A 15,594-nucleotide genomic window follows, 5' to 3' on the forward strand; every position below is an offset into this window, starting at 1 on the left:
GTGACCCTGATATCCAAATGTAGTGTTACCGCTGAATGATCTGAGAGATATGGTGTATTGTGGGCTACCCTTCTCACCTCTGGGCATAAACTTTTATGTATTAAAAAAAAATCTATTCTAGATCTGTGCCCATATTTTTTATTGTGAAACGTGTATCTGTCTCCTTCACCCCCTCTCCAATGCCAAACATCTACCATGCCTAAGTCCTGCATCGCTTGTTTCACCAATGCCCTTGTTTTAGGTGAATTAACTGTACCCCGGGGAGTTGACTTGTCCTGAGCAGGGTCTAACAATATGTTAAAATCCCCACCTAATACCACTGGGTACCTAGCTGAAAGTAAAATATTAAATAAGTCTTGAAATGGCGTTGCATCGTCTATGTTCGGCCCGTAATACCCCGCCACTGTGATCCAATAACCGCATACACACAGTTCTACCACTACCCATCTTCCTCTGGAATCGACCTGTACCACTCCTACTTTAAACCTCGTAAATTTCTTAACCAGAACTGCCACACCTTTTATTGTGCTAGTTTGGGAAGAGCAAACGCTAAATGAAGCCCAGTTCAACCTTTTAAGGCAGCTCTCCCACTCACTTTGTTGAAGGTGAGTTTCCTGCAGTATGATGATCTCCTCCTCCACCAATCGCAAGTATTCAAAAATCTTCCTCCTCCTACCAAGCACCCTTAACCCATTCACATTCCAAGAAAGAAATCTCAACTTTAGATTGCCGTACTTAGACATCGTAAAGAGAAGGAAGAGAAAGAAAGAACACAGAACGCAGAACCCCCCAACCTACTAGACTAGCTATGAGGACTATTCTTGTTTTTATCCTTTTCAAACCCCTTTACCCAAACCAAACCCCTACACCCTGTGCCTCCCACCCCCACACCCAACACCAACACGCCCCCAAAGCCACCCCCTCCCCCCAGAGGAACCCTCCCTATTTCTACTAGGATAACCATCCTGTTATCCTTGTTTTGAACTCCTCGTCGGGCGGGACTTTCCACTAGGTCTTATTGAGACGCCTTAATCTGATCTATAAATGCGCTAACCTCCCCGGGGTCTCTCATGTTGTACATTTTATTCTTCAACATAATACGGAGAGCAGCCGGGAACCTTAGTTGAACTGTAGCCCCTAGAGCACGAAGCTCCCGCATAAAATTTCCCAGTTCCCACTGCCTGTCTAACGTTGCTTTAGACACATCTGATCTTATCCTGAAAGACCAATCCCCCTTGGAGAAGGCTCCAACTTTAAGGGCTTCAGACAGGATTCTTTCCTTAATAGAATGTGTGTTGAAATTTATCAAAATCCTCCTAGGGTTCTTTCTTCCAGGATTTTTCTTGAAAGGATCACGATGAACTCTCTGGATGTCCTCATCCAGATTAATCCCTACTATATTAGGGAGGACCTCCTTGATCAAAGCGATCACATAGCCCTTAATGTCTTCCCCTTCCAAACCCTCTGAGACTCCTAAAAGCCTAATATTATTTCTCCTCATGTTGTTTTCCAATGTCTCTAATTTGTCCTGCAACATCTTCTCTCCACGTTTTAATTGTAAAATATCCTTGGATTGGGCTAACACGCGCTCCTCATGAGCCTCCACTACTGCCTCCAACTTCCCCAACTGGTCTGTTAGCAAATTGATTTTACTTTCCAAAACTTCACAGGCTTCCCGAATCCTAGTTTGATTAGTTTCTGAAATCTCAAATTTTCCCCTAATCTCATTAGTAAGAGAGATTAACAACACCTGAACATCCATGTCGCGTGATACTGATCCACTAGAGGAATTACCCTCAACTTCCAACAAGGGTGCTGTCATAGAGGGACCCTCTCTCTGCTTAACTGGTTCCTCTTCTAGTGGATTTTGGGCTGAACCTACAGCTAAACAGCCTTCCACTAGATCTAATACCCCAGAGTCGGCTAAGGCCGGCTGAACACCTGCCATAGAATGTGGTGGAGGAATTGCGGTCTGAAAGTACCTTGTAATCAAAGATTTGCTCCTCCCTTGAGGCTCAGTTTGGCTTTCCTCCAGGAGTGGTAGAGAGTGCCCCCCAAATGATGTTGTATAATCAATCCCCTCACCGTGCGATTTAAGGTCTAGGTCTGCTATACCTGCCTCTACTGTCCCAGATAACTGAGTCCGAAGCTTAACAGTCCCACCCCGGGTGCCGGGCTTACTTTTCCTTGCAACAATCGAGTCATTGGCTTCTGCCCGAACACCCCTGGGACGACGTTTAATTGGTGACATGCACCGTGAGGCTCCAACACTCTTGCAATCGCTTCTTACTCGACTCCCATTTAAGTTACCTCCGGTGAAGGCCCCCGGAGTTTCCGGTATACTCCCACGAAGATAGCAGCGGGAGGTAAAAGATCTCCCACGTCGCATACCCCTCACTGCTTCTGACCAAATACTGGAGTTCAATGCCTGCTTCCAGGACACCACCCTTCGCCGAGGGCAATAACCCCCCCCCTTCTTGCTCGCCGTTTTTTCTTTTTAATTTTTTTCCAACCTAAAAAAAAAAAAAGCCACTCGGAGGGGGAAATTTAGGAACTAACGTGGCCTAATAGAAGAGATTATTCATCCCCCCCCCCCCCCCACCCTTTTTTTTCTTTTTTTTTTTTTTCTTTAGGTTACCAGCCCACCACGCGGGTTTTAAAAACCACCCAACCACTATCAGGGAAAAACCAGATTAGCACACCTATTGACCAGAGTCCTTATGCCCGTGCCATATTCACAGGTAGAGCTGGAATAAACAGTACACGTGGAAACACGGGAACGCTAGGTAGACAGTGTCTGTTTCACCCCCAATATGAATCAGTGCATTAAACTCCTTTTGCGCAGTCAAATTATACAGTATCAAAGAAAATGTCAAAGTCTAAGTGTGGCAAACTTAACAGGTCCTGACGAAGTGTGGAACGCAAAGCCAAGAGCAGGGTACTCACTTTATCCACAAACACTTGCACCTACTTAAGTTGCAGTCCTTTCAACAGGATTGGAATAATACCGATTTCTCCTGGGGAGGCAGCTCCCAAAAAAAAACAGAGGTGCCCACCAGAATGTGTATACCCTGATTCGCCTAAAATGCAAAATCGATATTATCGCCGTCACTCCATTGAAAATCCTCCTGGAGTACCTCTAAGGGCTTCCTCAAGCGCTGGAAGAGGAGCTCCGGCTCTCGGAACAGCGCGCAACAATACGCGAGAGGAATTTCTCCAAGGATTCCTCCCCGGAGTCGCACCGTCCCTCCAATCGTCACCCCCCTCGCCGGGGGGCTCCGATGCCGGAGTTGCAAGCGTACCGCCGCAGCTCTCCTGAGCGCTAACGGTGAGATCCACCTCGCGTCTGAGGTTGCGCGATGTTTGGCGTCTCTCGCCCGACGAGAGTTCACGGGCAGCGCGTTAGCGGTCCGTCATGTTCCTCCCCCCATTTTCACTGTATGTATGTTTTAGCCCTGTGTCACTGGGATCCTGCTAGGCAGGACCCCAGTGCTCATAGTATGTGCCCTGTATGTGTTCCCTGTGTGGTACCTAACAGTATCACTGAGGCTCTGCTAACCAGAACCTCAGTGTTTATGCTCTCTCTGCTTTCTAAATTTGTCACTGCAGGCTAGTGACTAAATTTACCAATTCTCATTGGCACACTGGTACACCCATATAATTCCATTGTATATGGTACTTAGGTACCCAGGGTATTGGGGTTCCAGGAGATCCCTATGGGCTGCAGCATTTTTTTTGCTACCCATAGGGAGCTCTGACAATTCTTACACAGGCCTGCCACTGCAGCCTGAGTGAAATAACGTCCACGTTATTTCACAGCCATTTTTCACTGCCCATAAGTAACTTATAAGTCACCTATATGTCTAGCCTTCACCTGGTGAAGGTTGGGTGGCAAGTTTCTTAGTGTGTGGGCACCCTGGCACTAGCCAAGGTGCCCCCACATCGTTCAGGGCAAATTCCCCAGACTTTGTGAGTGCGGGGACACCATTACACGCGTGCACTATACATAGGTCACTACCTATGTATAGCGTCACAATGGTAACTCCGAACATGGCCATGTAACATGTCTAAGGTCATGGAATTGTCACCCCAATACCATTCTGGTGTTGGGGGGACAATTCCATGATCCCCTGGGTCTCTAGCACAGAACCCGGGTACTGCCAAACTGCCTTTCTGGGGTTTCCACTACAGCTGCTGCTGCTGCTGCTGCTGCCAACCCCTCAGACAGGTTTCTGCCCTCCTGGGGTCCAGGCAGCCCTGGCCCAGGAAGGCAGAACAAAGGATTTCCTCTGAGAGAGGGTGTTACACCCTCTCCCTTTGGAAATAAGTGTGAAGGGCTGGTGCCGGAGTAGCCTCCCCCAACCTCTGGAAATGCTTTGATGGGCACAGATGGTGCCCATCTCTGCATAAGCCAGTCTACACCGGTTCAGGGATCCCCCAGCCCTGCTCTGGCGCGAAACTGGACAAAGGAAAGGGGAGTGACCACTCCCCTGACCAGTACCTCCCAGAGGAGGTGCCCAGAGCTCCTCCAGTGTGTCCCAGACCTCTGCCATCTTGGAAACAGAGGTGTTGGGGGCACACTGGACTGCTCTGAGTGGCCAGTGCCAGCAGGTGACCTCCGAGACCCCCTCTGATAGGCTCCTACCTTTCTTGGTAGCCAAACCTCCATTTCTGGCTATTTAGGGTCTCTCCTCTGGGGAATTCTTCAGATAACGAATGCAAGAGCTCACCAGAGTTCCTCTGCATCTCCCTCTTCGACTTCTACCAAGGATCGACCGCTGACTGCTCCAGGACGCCTGCAAAACCGCAATAAAGTAGCAAGGCAACTACCAGCAACGTTGTAGTGCCTCATCCTGCCAACCTTCTCGACTGTTTCCTGGTGGTGCATGCTCTGGGGGTCATCTGCCTTCACCCTGCACTGGAAGTCAAGAAGAAATCTCCTGTGGGTCGACGGAATCTTCCTCCTGCTAACGCAGGCACCAAAAGACTGCATCACCCGTCCTCTGGGTCCCCTCTCATCCTGACGAGCGTGGTCCCTGGAACACAGGAACTCTATCCAAGTGACTCCCACAGTCCAGTGATCCTTCAGTCCAAGTTTGGTGGACGTAAGTCCTTGCCTTCCCACGCTAGACTGCAAACCTGTGTACTGCGTGATTTGCAGCTGCTCCGGCTCCTGTGCACTCTTCCAGGATTTCCTTCGTGCACAGCCTAGCCTGGGTCCCCAGCACTCCGTCCTGCAGTGCTCAACCCTCTGAGTTGGCATCCGGCGTCGTGGGACCCTCCTTTGTGACTCTGAGCCAGCTCCGGTTCACAAATCTTCCAAGTGCCTGTTCGGGTACTTCTGCGGGTGCTGCCTTCTTCTGTGGGGGCTCTCTGAGTTGCTAAGCGCCCCCTCTGTCTCCTCCTCCAGGGGGCGACATCCTGGTCCTTCCCGGTCCCCAGCAGCACCCAAAAACCTCTACAGCGACCCTTGCAGCTAGCAAGGCTTGTGTGCGGTATTTCTGCGTGGGAACACTTCTGCAACCTTCATCGCGACATGGGACATCTTCCATCCAAAGGAGAAGTTCCTAGTCCTCTTCGTTGTTGCTAACTCAAAGCTTCTTCCACCCGGAGGCAGCTTCCTTGCACCTTCATCCGGGGTTTTCTGGGCTCCTGCCCCCCCCCCCCCCCCCCCCCGGACACTATCGCAACTCTTGGACTTGGTCCCCTTGCCTTGCAGGTCCTCAGGTCCAGGAATCCACCTTCAGTGCCTTACTGGTGTTTGTTGTTCTTGCAGAATCCCCCTATCATGACTATTGTGCTCTTTTGGGGTAGTAGGTGTACTTTACTCCTACTTTTCAGGGTCTCGGGGTGGGGTATCTTGGACACCCTGACTGTTTTCTTACAGTCCCAGCGACCCTCTACAAGCTCCCATAGGTCTGGGGTCCATTCGTGATTCGCATTCCACTTTTGGAATATATGGTTTGTGTTGCCCCTAGACCTGTGTCTGCCTATTGCAACCTATTGTAATTCTACACTGTTTGCATTCCTTTTCTGACGCTTACTTACCTGTTTTAGGTTTGTGTACATATAACTTGTGTATATTACTTACCTTCTTACTGAGGGTATTCTCTGAGATACCTTTGGCATATTGTCACTAAAATAAAGTACCTTTATTTTTAGTAACTCTGAGTATTGTGTTTTATTATGAAATTGTGCATATGATATAAGTGATATAGTAGGAGCTTTGCATGTCTCCTAGTTCAGCCTAAGCTGCTTTGTCATAGCTACCTTCTATCAGCCTAAGCTGCTAGAAACACCTCTATTCTACTAATAAGGGATAACTGGACCTGGCACAGGGTGTAAGTACCATAGGGTACTCACTATAAGCCAGGCCAGCCTCCTACACACTGCACACCTAACTATCAATGCATAGTTGTCCTGCTTCTGATAGTGATAGGCACTCCTATAAAAATATCCTTCTAGCTTCCGGTAGATAACACTTGCTTTTTAAATGCAAGTGTATGCTGTTAACCGTGCATGTGTCCATACTTAGGACACAATTGAGCCCATGACTTGACAGTGTGCTATGCAATATCTTATCATTTATTTGGGTATCTCCTCATAACTCCTGGTCAAGAAAAAAATAAAATAAATCTCTGGTTTATATATGGACAGACCCTTGTGACTTGCTCACCGTGTGTTTTCTAAGTAGGTGCATAGTCATGCCCACACGTGGCATTTTTTTGTATTTATATCAAATCATATTATATACACACACATGCATAGTATGCCTCAATATCTTGCCCCTCATGCTTCATTAGGGGTTGAGATGGGAAGACCTTGTAGTCACACTTGTTCAAAGTTGGTACGGTTAACCCTCTCATATGTTGTGTAAATGTATTTATATCAAATCATGATCCCAGTGTTTCAACCTCTGTTCTGGGACTCGGTCCGGATGACTCGGAGGCCCGGGGTTGATAGCCTCCTGCATCCTTCTGGGCAGTCTTAGCACATGCAGGCTCTGTAGTGGGATCCCAAATCCCATGGACAGAGCATCAGGGAATCTGTTGTACTGTATCTAGATGTCAGAGGAGACTGCAAAACATCTGCACTGGGGGCAACTAGACCACAATTCGGTCAATTGCAGGCCCCTCCTTTTACCCATCCCAGAGTTGACGGTGGGAATGCATCACTACTGGGTTGGGGAGACTATCTGGGAGAGCTGGAGATATGAGGAGTCTGATCTCTGACTGAGAATCAACTCTACATTAGTTTGTTGGAGTCTAGAGCAATTCGCTTAGTGTTGAAGGCCTTCCTGCCCACCATCCGAGGAGGACAGATGAAGTGGCTCACGGACAGCCCCACTGCCATGGCGTACTGCAACAAGCAGGGTGAGGTCTTCGGCCCTGTTTTAGGAGACCTGGAAATGTCTCCGTTGGAAGACCACCTAGTGGGATGTATAGTTGCCAAGGTGGACAAACTCAAATGGCCAGGATGTGGATCTCCGTCTGAAGTAGACTCTGATTTTTGTACTTCTGGTGCAAGCCTTTCAATTTTTTAACTTAGTATGATCAGTTTCTAATATTTGGTATCAAAACTTTGCCTGTGTCCTTAAAGTATGACCTGTTATTAGGAAACCTAAGGAAAGCCAAGCCCTATCTTAGCTGATTACTCTGTACGTGGACTCCCTACCTGCAGGACTGGAAAGTATCAGCCCGAATTAAAATTCTGTATCGGAGAATACTGGCACCTCATTGTTCCAACACCGTCCCACTCTCCGTGCCCACAAAAACCAGAATGCTTGTCTCGTGCCAAATTGCTATCTGGCTTGTCATTAGAAAGTTTCCTAATACTAGTTGTACCTCTCTAGATACTTTGTCAGAGTGAGCGTAGATCAATTTTGTAGGAAGTTGGCTCTGTATGCACTATTTCAAAGTAAGGAATAGTATGCACAGAGTCCAAGGGTTCCCCCTAGAGGTAAGATAGTGGCAAAAAGAGATAATACTAATGCTCTATTTTGTAGTAGTGTGGTCGAGCAGTAGGCTTATCAAAGGAGTAGTGTTAAGCATTTGTTGCACATACACACAGGCAATAAATGAGGAACACACACTCAGAGACAATTCCAGGCCAATAGGTTTTGTTATAGAAAAATATATTTTCTTAGTTTATTTTAAGAACCACAGGTTCAAATTCTACATGTAATATCTCATTTGAAAGGTATTGCAGGTAAGTACTTTAGGAACTTTGAATAATCACAATAGCATATATACTTTTTACATAAAACACATATAGCTATTTCAAAAGTGGACTCTGCAATTTTCAACAGTTCCTGGGGGAGGTAAGTTATTGTTAGTTTTTGCAGGTAAGTAAACCACCTACGGGGTTCAAATTGGGGTCCAGGGTAGCCCACCGTTTGAGGTTCAGAGCAACCCCAAAGTCACCACACCAGCAGCTCAGGGCCGGTCAGGTGCAGAGTTCAAAGTGGTGCCCAAAACACATAGGCTTCAATGGAGAAGGGGGTGCCCCGGTTCCAGTCTGCCAGCAGGTAAGTACCCCGCTTCTTCGGAGGGCAGACCAGGGGGTTTTGTAGGGCACCGGGGGGGGACACAAGTCCACACAAAAAGTACACTCTCAGCAGCGCGGGGGCGGCCGGTTGCAGTGTGTAAACAAGCGTCTGGTTTCCAATAGATTTCAATGAGAGACCAAGGGGTCTCTTCAGCGGTGCAGGCAGGCAAGGGGGGGCTCCTCGGGGTAGCCACCACCTGGGCAAGGGAGAGGGCCTCCTGGGGGTCACTCCTGCACTGGAGTTCCGATCCTTCAGGTCCTGGGAGCTGCGGGTGCAGGGTCTTTTCCAGGCGTCGGGATTTCAGAGTCAGGCAGTCGCGGTCAGGGGGAGCCTCGGGATTCCCTCTGCAGGCGTCGCTGTGGGGGCTTAGGGGGGACAACTTTGGTTACTCAGTCTCGGAGTCGCCTGAGGGTCCTCCCTGAGGTGTTGTTTCTTCACCAGTCGAGTCGGGGTCGCCGGGTGCAGTGTTGCAAGTCTCACGCTTCTTGCGGGGATTGCAGGGGTCTTTAAATCTGCTCCTCTGGATACAAAGTTGCAGTCTTTGTTGAACAGGGCCGCTGTTCTTGGGAGTTTCTTGGTCGTTTGGAAGCAGGGCAGTCCTCTGAGGATTCAGAGGTTGCTGGTGTCGGGGAAAGCGTTGCTGGAGCAGTTTTCTTCTGAAGGAGGGAGACAGGCCGGTAGGGCTGGGGCCAAAGCAGTTGGTGTCTTCTTCTTCTCTGCAGGGTTTTTCAGCTCAGCAGTCCTCTTCTTCTTTAAGTTGCAGGAATCTAAATTCTTAGGTTCAGGGGAGCCCTTAAATACTAAATTTAAGGGCGTGTTTAGGTCTGGGGGGTTAGTAGCCAATGGCTACTAGCCCTGAGGGTGGGTACACCCTCTTTGTGCCTCCTCCCAAGGGGAGGGGGTCACATTCCTATCCCTATTGGGGGAATCCTCCATCTGCAAGATGGAGGATTTCTAAAAGTTAGTCACTTCAGCTCAGGACACCTTAGGGGCTATCCTGACTGGCCAGTGACTCCTCCTTGTTTTTCTCATTATTTCCTCTGGCCTTGCCGCCAAAAGTGGGGCCGTGGCCGGAGGGGGCGGGCAACTCCACTAGCTGGAGTGCCCTGGGGTGCTGGAACAAAGGGGGTGAGCCTTTGAGGCTCACCGCCAGGTGTTACAGCTCCTGCCTGGGGGAGGTGATAGCATCTCCACCCAGTGCAGGCTTTGTTACTGGCCTCAGAGTGACAAAGGCACTCTCCCCATGTGGCCAGCAACATGTCTCTAGTGTGGCAGGCTGCTAAAACCAGTCAGCCTACACGGGTAGTTGGTGAAGGTTTCAGGGGGGCACCTCTAAGGTGCCCTCTGGGGTGTATTTCACAATAAAATGTACACTGGCATCAGTGTGCATTTATTGTGCTGAGAAGTTTGATACCAAACTTCCCAGTTTTCAGTGTAGCCATTATGGTGCTGTGGAGTTCGTGTTTGACAGACTCCCAGAACCATATACTCTTATGGCTACCCTGCACTTACAATGTCTAAGGTTTGGCTTAGACACTGTAGGGGCACAGTGCTCATGCACTGGTGCCCTCGCCTATGGTATAGTGCACCCTGCCTTAGGGCTGTAAGGCCTGCTAGAGGGGTGACTTATCTATACTGCATAGGCAGTGTGAGGTTGGCATGGCACCCTGAGGGGAGTGCCATGTCGATGTACTCGTTTTGTCCTCACCAGCACACACAAGCTGACAAGCAGTGTGTCTGTGCTGAGTGAGGGGTCCCCAGGGTGGCATAAGATATGCTGCAGCCCTTAGAGACCTTCCCTGGCATCAGGGCCCTTGGTACCAGGGGTACCAGTTACAAGGGACTTACCTGGATGCCAGGGTGTGCCAATTGTGAAAACAAAAGTACAGGTTAGGGCAGTGGTTCCCAAACTGTGCGCCGCGGCTCCCTGGTGCGCCCTCAAAACTAGCCAGGGGCGCCGCACACAGTCTGGAAACCACTCGGAGGTGCTTTGAATCAGCAGCTTTTCATCGTGGTATTGGAAACAAAACCCCCTGCATTAAGTATTGTGACCAGCGGAGGGCGCCAAAGTACCATTAATAATATCCCTATGACCAAAGAACAAAAATAGTTTCCAATAAATGGGTTTCAGCAACCTGAAGGAGAGAATAAAGAAGACAAACTGTAAATAGTGTAGGTACAGGTACAGGCTGGGATTACGTTCCCCCACCCGCCAAAAAAAAGTTACATAATGGGGAGCCGTGGCCAACACGGCCAATAGGTCAAGGGAGCCGGGGATCGAAAAAGTTTGGGAACCACTGGGTTAGGGAAAGAACACTGGTGCTGGGGCCTGGTTAGCAGGCCTCAGCACACTTTCAATTCAAAACATAGCATCAGAAAAGGCAAAAAGTCAGGGGGTAACCATGCCAAGGAGGCATTTCCTTACAAATTTCTTGCAAGATCTGGTGCTTCAGACAAGAAGTTAGTGGCAGTTGCCCTTTCACAAAGTGCCCACTACACGTTTTCTCTTATAAAGAGCTTTTTATGAGTTCTGATAATGGGTGTGAAATGCAGGTTTACAGCAATCTTTTGTGATGGGACAGCACTAATAAATTTGTTTGATAATGTGGGTGGGGGCCCCAGACTGTTAAAATTATATCCCAGACCTGTGCTTGATTTTTCAGTATATGCAAGTGTGATAGTATAGTGACATTATCAATTAATTTTATAGCTTGAACAGTGCAGTATCCGAATTAGCCATTAATAATCTTTACACCCTGTTTTTCACCAGGACTAAGGAAACTCTGTCCAAAAAACAGAAGAGATATCTCCTGGATCGGCGAGAGTATGTGCATGAGGTGGTGCGGCAGAAGAAGGTAAGAACAGCAGCCTCAAAAGGTGGACCTTGATATGTGAGAAAAGGCGGGATAATGTGGCTTGAAAGTGCAGATTTCATATCTATAGTCTACTCTTGTAGTAATTTGCTTGTGATACCATGTAATGCATTAGCTGTTTGAGACTCCACATCCCGGTAGTGCCTGTTCTTGTAAAGTGGTCCAATTGAGGAAGAGCCTTATGCCATGGTGCTGTTCCACTGGAATTTTATCAGCAGGCAGTCTGATCTCATGATGCTCTGCTCCTGTGAAATGGTATTGGCAGAGAATAACCTATCTCCAGTTTCTGTTGATTTGTTTTCAGTGGGATTGTGTTGGTCTCCTTTCACTGTGTTCTTGTGAGATAGTACTAGTAGTGAAAAGCTGGTCTCCTTTGTGTTATTTCTGCATGAAGGGATTAGCAAGAAAGAGTTTGTTTTCTTGATGCTTTGTTCATTTTGAATGGTTTACACTCATGCTCTCATCGTCGTCTTGGTATTCATAAGGCAATGGTGATGGTCTCTCCTAGTCTTGTGTGTCATGGGTTGGTATTAGCAGTGAAGAGCCTTGTCTCCTGATGTTTGCTTGTAGGATGATGTTGGCAAAAAGGACTAGTTTTTTCGTGTTTGTGTAGGATGATATTTGCTGGTGAAAGAGCCTAGTTTATATGGAGGTACATTCAAGTGGGATGGTTTTACAAAGAGGTTCTTTGGTTTCAGAGTGCTCTGTTCATGCAAGTCGGTATTAACTGATGTGCCTCTGGTCACAAGTCTGGATTTTTTATCTTCTCATGATTTTTGTTGTGTCTTTTCCAGAAGCAGCTATATGAAGAGTACCTCCGCCAGAGCATTGGAGACCATGACATTAGCTGAGTTGGAAGAAAATGCTACTCCTTTCCATTTCTCTTCATGGCTGACCGACCAACCTTCGAAGGCCGACTGTGTGATGCCAATCCTCTCTAGGTGTAGGAGCATTCACCCACTTGGGCCATATAGATTCCTCTCTCTTCCCCTCTCTCCCCTCTTCCCCCCCCCCCCCCCCCCCCCCCCGCCACCCCACCAGTTCCAGGCGGTGGTCCTGGAGCCTGCCCTCTGAAATGGCTAGCTTCGTGTGAGCACCAGTGGCTTCCTCTGGTTCCCTAAGGAACCTCCATGGAGTTCATCAAGCGCAGTCACTTATCAGTCAGCACCGAAGTGCCTTTTTTTTGTACTTTTTTGTACTAATGAAACTGGCAGCACTTGCCGGATTCCTCTGGATCATTGGGAACCCTATGTAGTTAATTGTATATGGATTTGTTGAATAGGTACACCGGAATCAAATACTGGATAAGTGGGCCAATTATTTTTTATTTCCACCCCCACCCTTCCAACCTCCAGTTCTCTGCTACTTTTATTTCCACACTACATTGCAGTGAAAAGACACCAGCTGTTCTCAGTTGAACCAAAACTACTTTTAAATCTACATGTGACCTTTCCCCTATACTAAACTTGCACAGGGTCTGCTGTTCCAGGATGCAATGTACCTACACTAGAAGACACTGTTCAGCAATTGGTGGTGCCTTAACCACTTCTCTTGACTTTTTCCCGTCTTCTGCCACTGCGGGAGTGATGGTACATCTGACCTATCAGAATCTTCTGGTATCAATGTGAAAATGACTTGCACACCTTATGAAGAATCCATGTCCCTAGGCAGGTCCAGCTTCAACTGCAGCACTAGGACATAGTGGGTCTCACCGTGAAGTAGTTTAACTTTATTTTAGCTTCCAACTTGTCCTCCCTCCCCACCCACAACCCCTCTGTGTGGAAGGCATTTTTATTTATTTAAAGCTGGCTCGACGGAATGTTCTCAATGTAGCGCAGTCTTGCCCTCAGGCAACTTGTTTACTTACTAAGCTGTTACAGGTATCTCCTGGAGAGTGGGATGCCAATGTTTACGGAACAGAGAAGCACCTCAACGCTAATAAAAATGTTTGCCCTGGCACGAACAAGTGATGGGGGCTCCTTCTATAGACAACTGTTTACACTGGATTATGATGTTTGACTGCCCTACTGTACATCGGGTGGTTTCCTGTCTGCCATTTGAAGATTTCTTTGTTTTTCCCATTTTTTCCACGGTAGAATAAAGTTGGTCTTTGGAAAAAATAAGTGGTATGATTTTCCTATACTCACCTCAGATTCCCAAAATTAGGATTGGTGATTCCACGGTGGGGCGTGGCAGACATTTGCAACAGTTATGGAAAGTGAAGGATTCTAATGTACATACCTTCCTGCAGATTCCTCATAAATACTACTTACTGGCTCCAGCTCATCTGAAAATCTTTCCCCCCCACAACCAGACTCTCCAGCGCTGTGGTTCCGGCTCTGACTCTGGTCTTTCCACTCCATAAACAGAGTATGTTAGGTGCCAACCCGTACCCGGAGTCCGTTCCTGTTCGTCTGCACCACCATCCATGTGGTCCAAAGTGCTGTCGCTGGATCACCATCAGTTTTGATAGTGGCGAGGTGAAGTGTCTCTTCAAAAGGCCTTAGGGTTTAAGCCTCGTAGCCTATGCAACAAACAGGTGTCCCGTTTGAATCCCCATGATGCCTGTATTTGGTGCCTAGTGACCTGCTTTTTTTTAAAATATATATCAATCCCCTTCCATCAGAAAGGTAACGGGGAGCAGGAGATCTGGTTGATTTTAGGAAGGGCCTGCAGGGAGATTCCCAACTGGGCTCGCGCTCTAAAAGGCAAGTTATCTTCCACGGAATGTCTTAAGAGATCTCTCTCCCCCCCCCCCCCCCGAATAACCAAACAGAAAAAACGAAAGGTGCCATTGGATGCAAAAGACACTTTTGATTTCCAGCAACTCCCCTGCTTTGTGACCAAGAAGCTAGGAGCAGAATCTCCTGATGGTTTGTCTGACCCTGTGCAAAGCGAGGCTTTGAGTCGTAATGGTTCTGGACCTTTTCAAGACTGCTCTGCAAAGGGGCACTGCTGCACAAGGGTGATCGGTTCTTGCAGGCTTGGTGACCCTGGCGGCTATGAGCCCAACTCAGCACCTCCACATGCTTCAGTCTGCACATCTACGGTGATGTTAAGACAAGTTAGGGCACAATCACCAGTTCACATGGGGCATTCTTTAGAGTCAATATTGAAGCCAAAGGCAATTCTCCTCCCAGAAGAGACTCTATTGCCAGCTAAGGAGTTAAAAGGGGAATCCGAGTGGCAAAGGGAAATGTCAAAGCTAATTTTAACAATAAATGCTATTATGAAGACGAGCGGCCCAAAGGTACCCCAGCCTTGGATTTCCAGTTCACATGACTTAGTTATTCAGTTTACATGTCTTGGCTATGTGTAGAATATGAGCTGGGGCCAGATGAAGGAGAAGGATCAAGAGGCTGATAATCTCTTGCTGCCTTAAAATATTGTTGTTTGCCTCTACTTTTGCTTAAAAAGTGCTAGGGAGCTTGAAAATTCACTAGAAGCTAATATTTCCAACATCTGTGGCCCTGTTTGAAGGCGGTGTTATCTTTAGTGACAGTTTGTCCAGAAGGCAGCAGAAGCCCTCAAATTGACCTTGCCTATGGCGGAGGTAAAATTAACTTCCTGACGGAAATCGGGCAAATGTCCACAGCAACAGTGAGCCCTTTTCTTCTGTTTAGTGAGACTTCCTGGTCCATATAATGGCTGTACAGGAGAAATGTTTCAGGCGTGCTATTCTCTGAACAGACCAGCAGTTTTTTTGCCCTACCACTCGTACCTGGAGCCTGGTTATTGAAATCTAGTCATAACAAGATTCTGAAGCCTTTTCTACTACCTTCCATTGACAAGGAATACAAGAAACATGAAGCCTTGAATTACAAAGTTGTGTCTCTGGCAGTATCGCCCGCCAAATGGCTAATGCCACCTGCCTTTTAGGCAGATACATTCATGCCTTATGTGTCAATGATGAAACTTAGTTATCAGCTTGGCAGGTAGTATGATACAGCCATTTTCTGACAGGTGTGAATGATGGCTTCAGTGCACTAAAAAGATCCTAAGCTGGCCTTGAATCCGTAAACACTGTTTTAGGCCAGGGGTGGATCTGGAGAGGTGTTGCCAGAAGATGCAGATCCAGTCCCCACCACCCTTTGCAGGCTCTGCTGCTTCCATTGCTCTTATGACGACTACCCCAACAACTCCCCTTTCTATTATTAAAGTATGCCATTTTGC

The 15,594-nt window shown here is 47.8% G+C and overlaps 1 protein-coding gene across 1 annotated transcript in view; it reads left to right on the top strand.

The window, feature by feature from the left end:
• The window catches only part of LOC138304177 (uncharacterized), a 152,122-nt gene extending 138,578 nt beyond the window's left edge, over positions 1–13,544 (top strand). The window contains exons 11-12 of the mRNA XM_069244012.1: positions 11,319–11,403; positions 12,216–13,544. Of these exons, the coding sequence (XP_069100113.1) occupies positions 11,319–11,403; positions 12,216–12,272 (142 nt within the window). The 3' untranslated portion in view covers positions 12,273–13,544. The remainder of the gene's footprint in view (positions 1–11,318; positions 11,404–12,215) is intronic.
• Positions 13,545–15,594: the final 2,050 nt, after the last annotated feature.

Source organism: Pleurodeles waltl, chromosome 7 (assembly GCF_031143425.1).
Source record: "Pleurodeles waltl isolate 20211129_DDA chromosome 7, aPleWal1.hap1.20221129, whole genome shotgun sequence".
NCBI classification, from domain to species: domain Eukaryota; kingdom Metazoa; phylum Chordata; class Amphibia; order Caudata; family Salamandridae; genus Pleurodeles; species Pleurodeles waltl.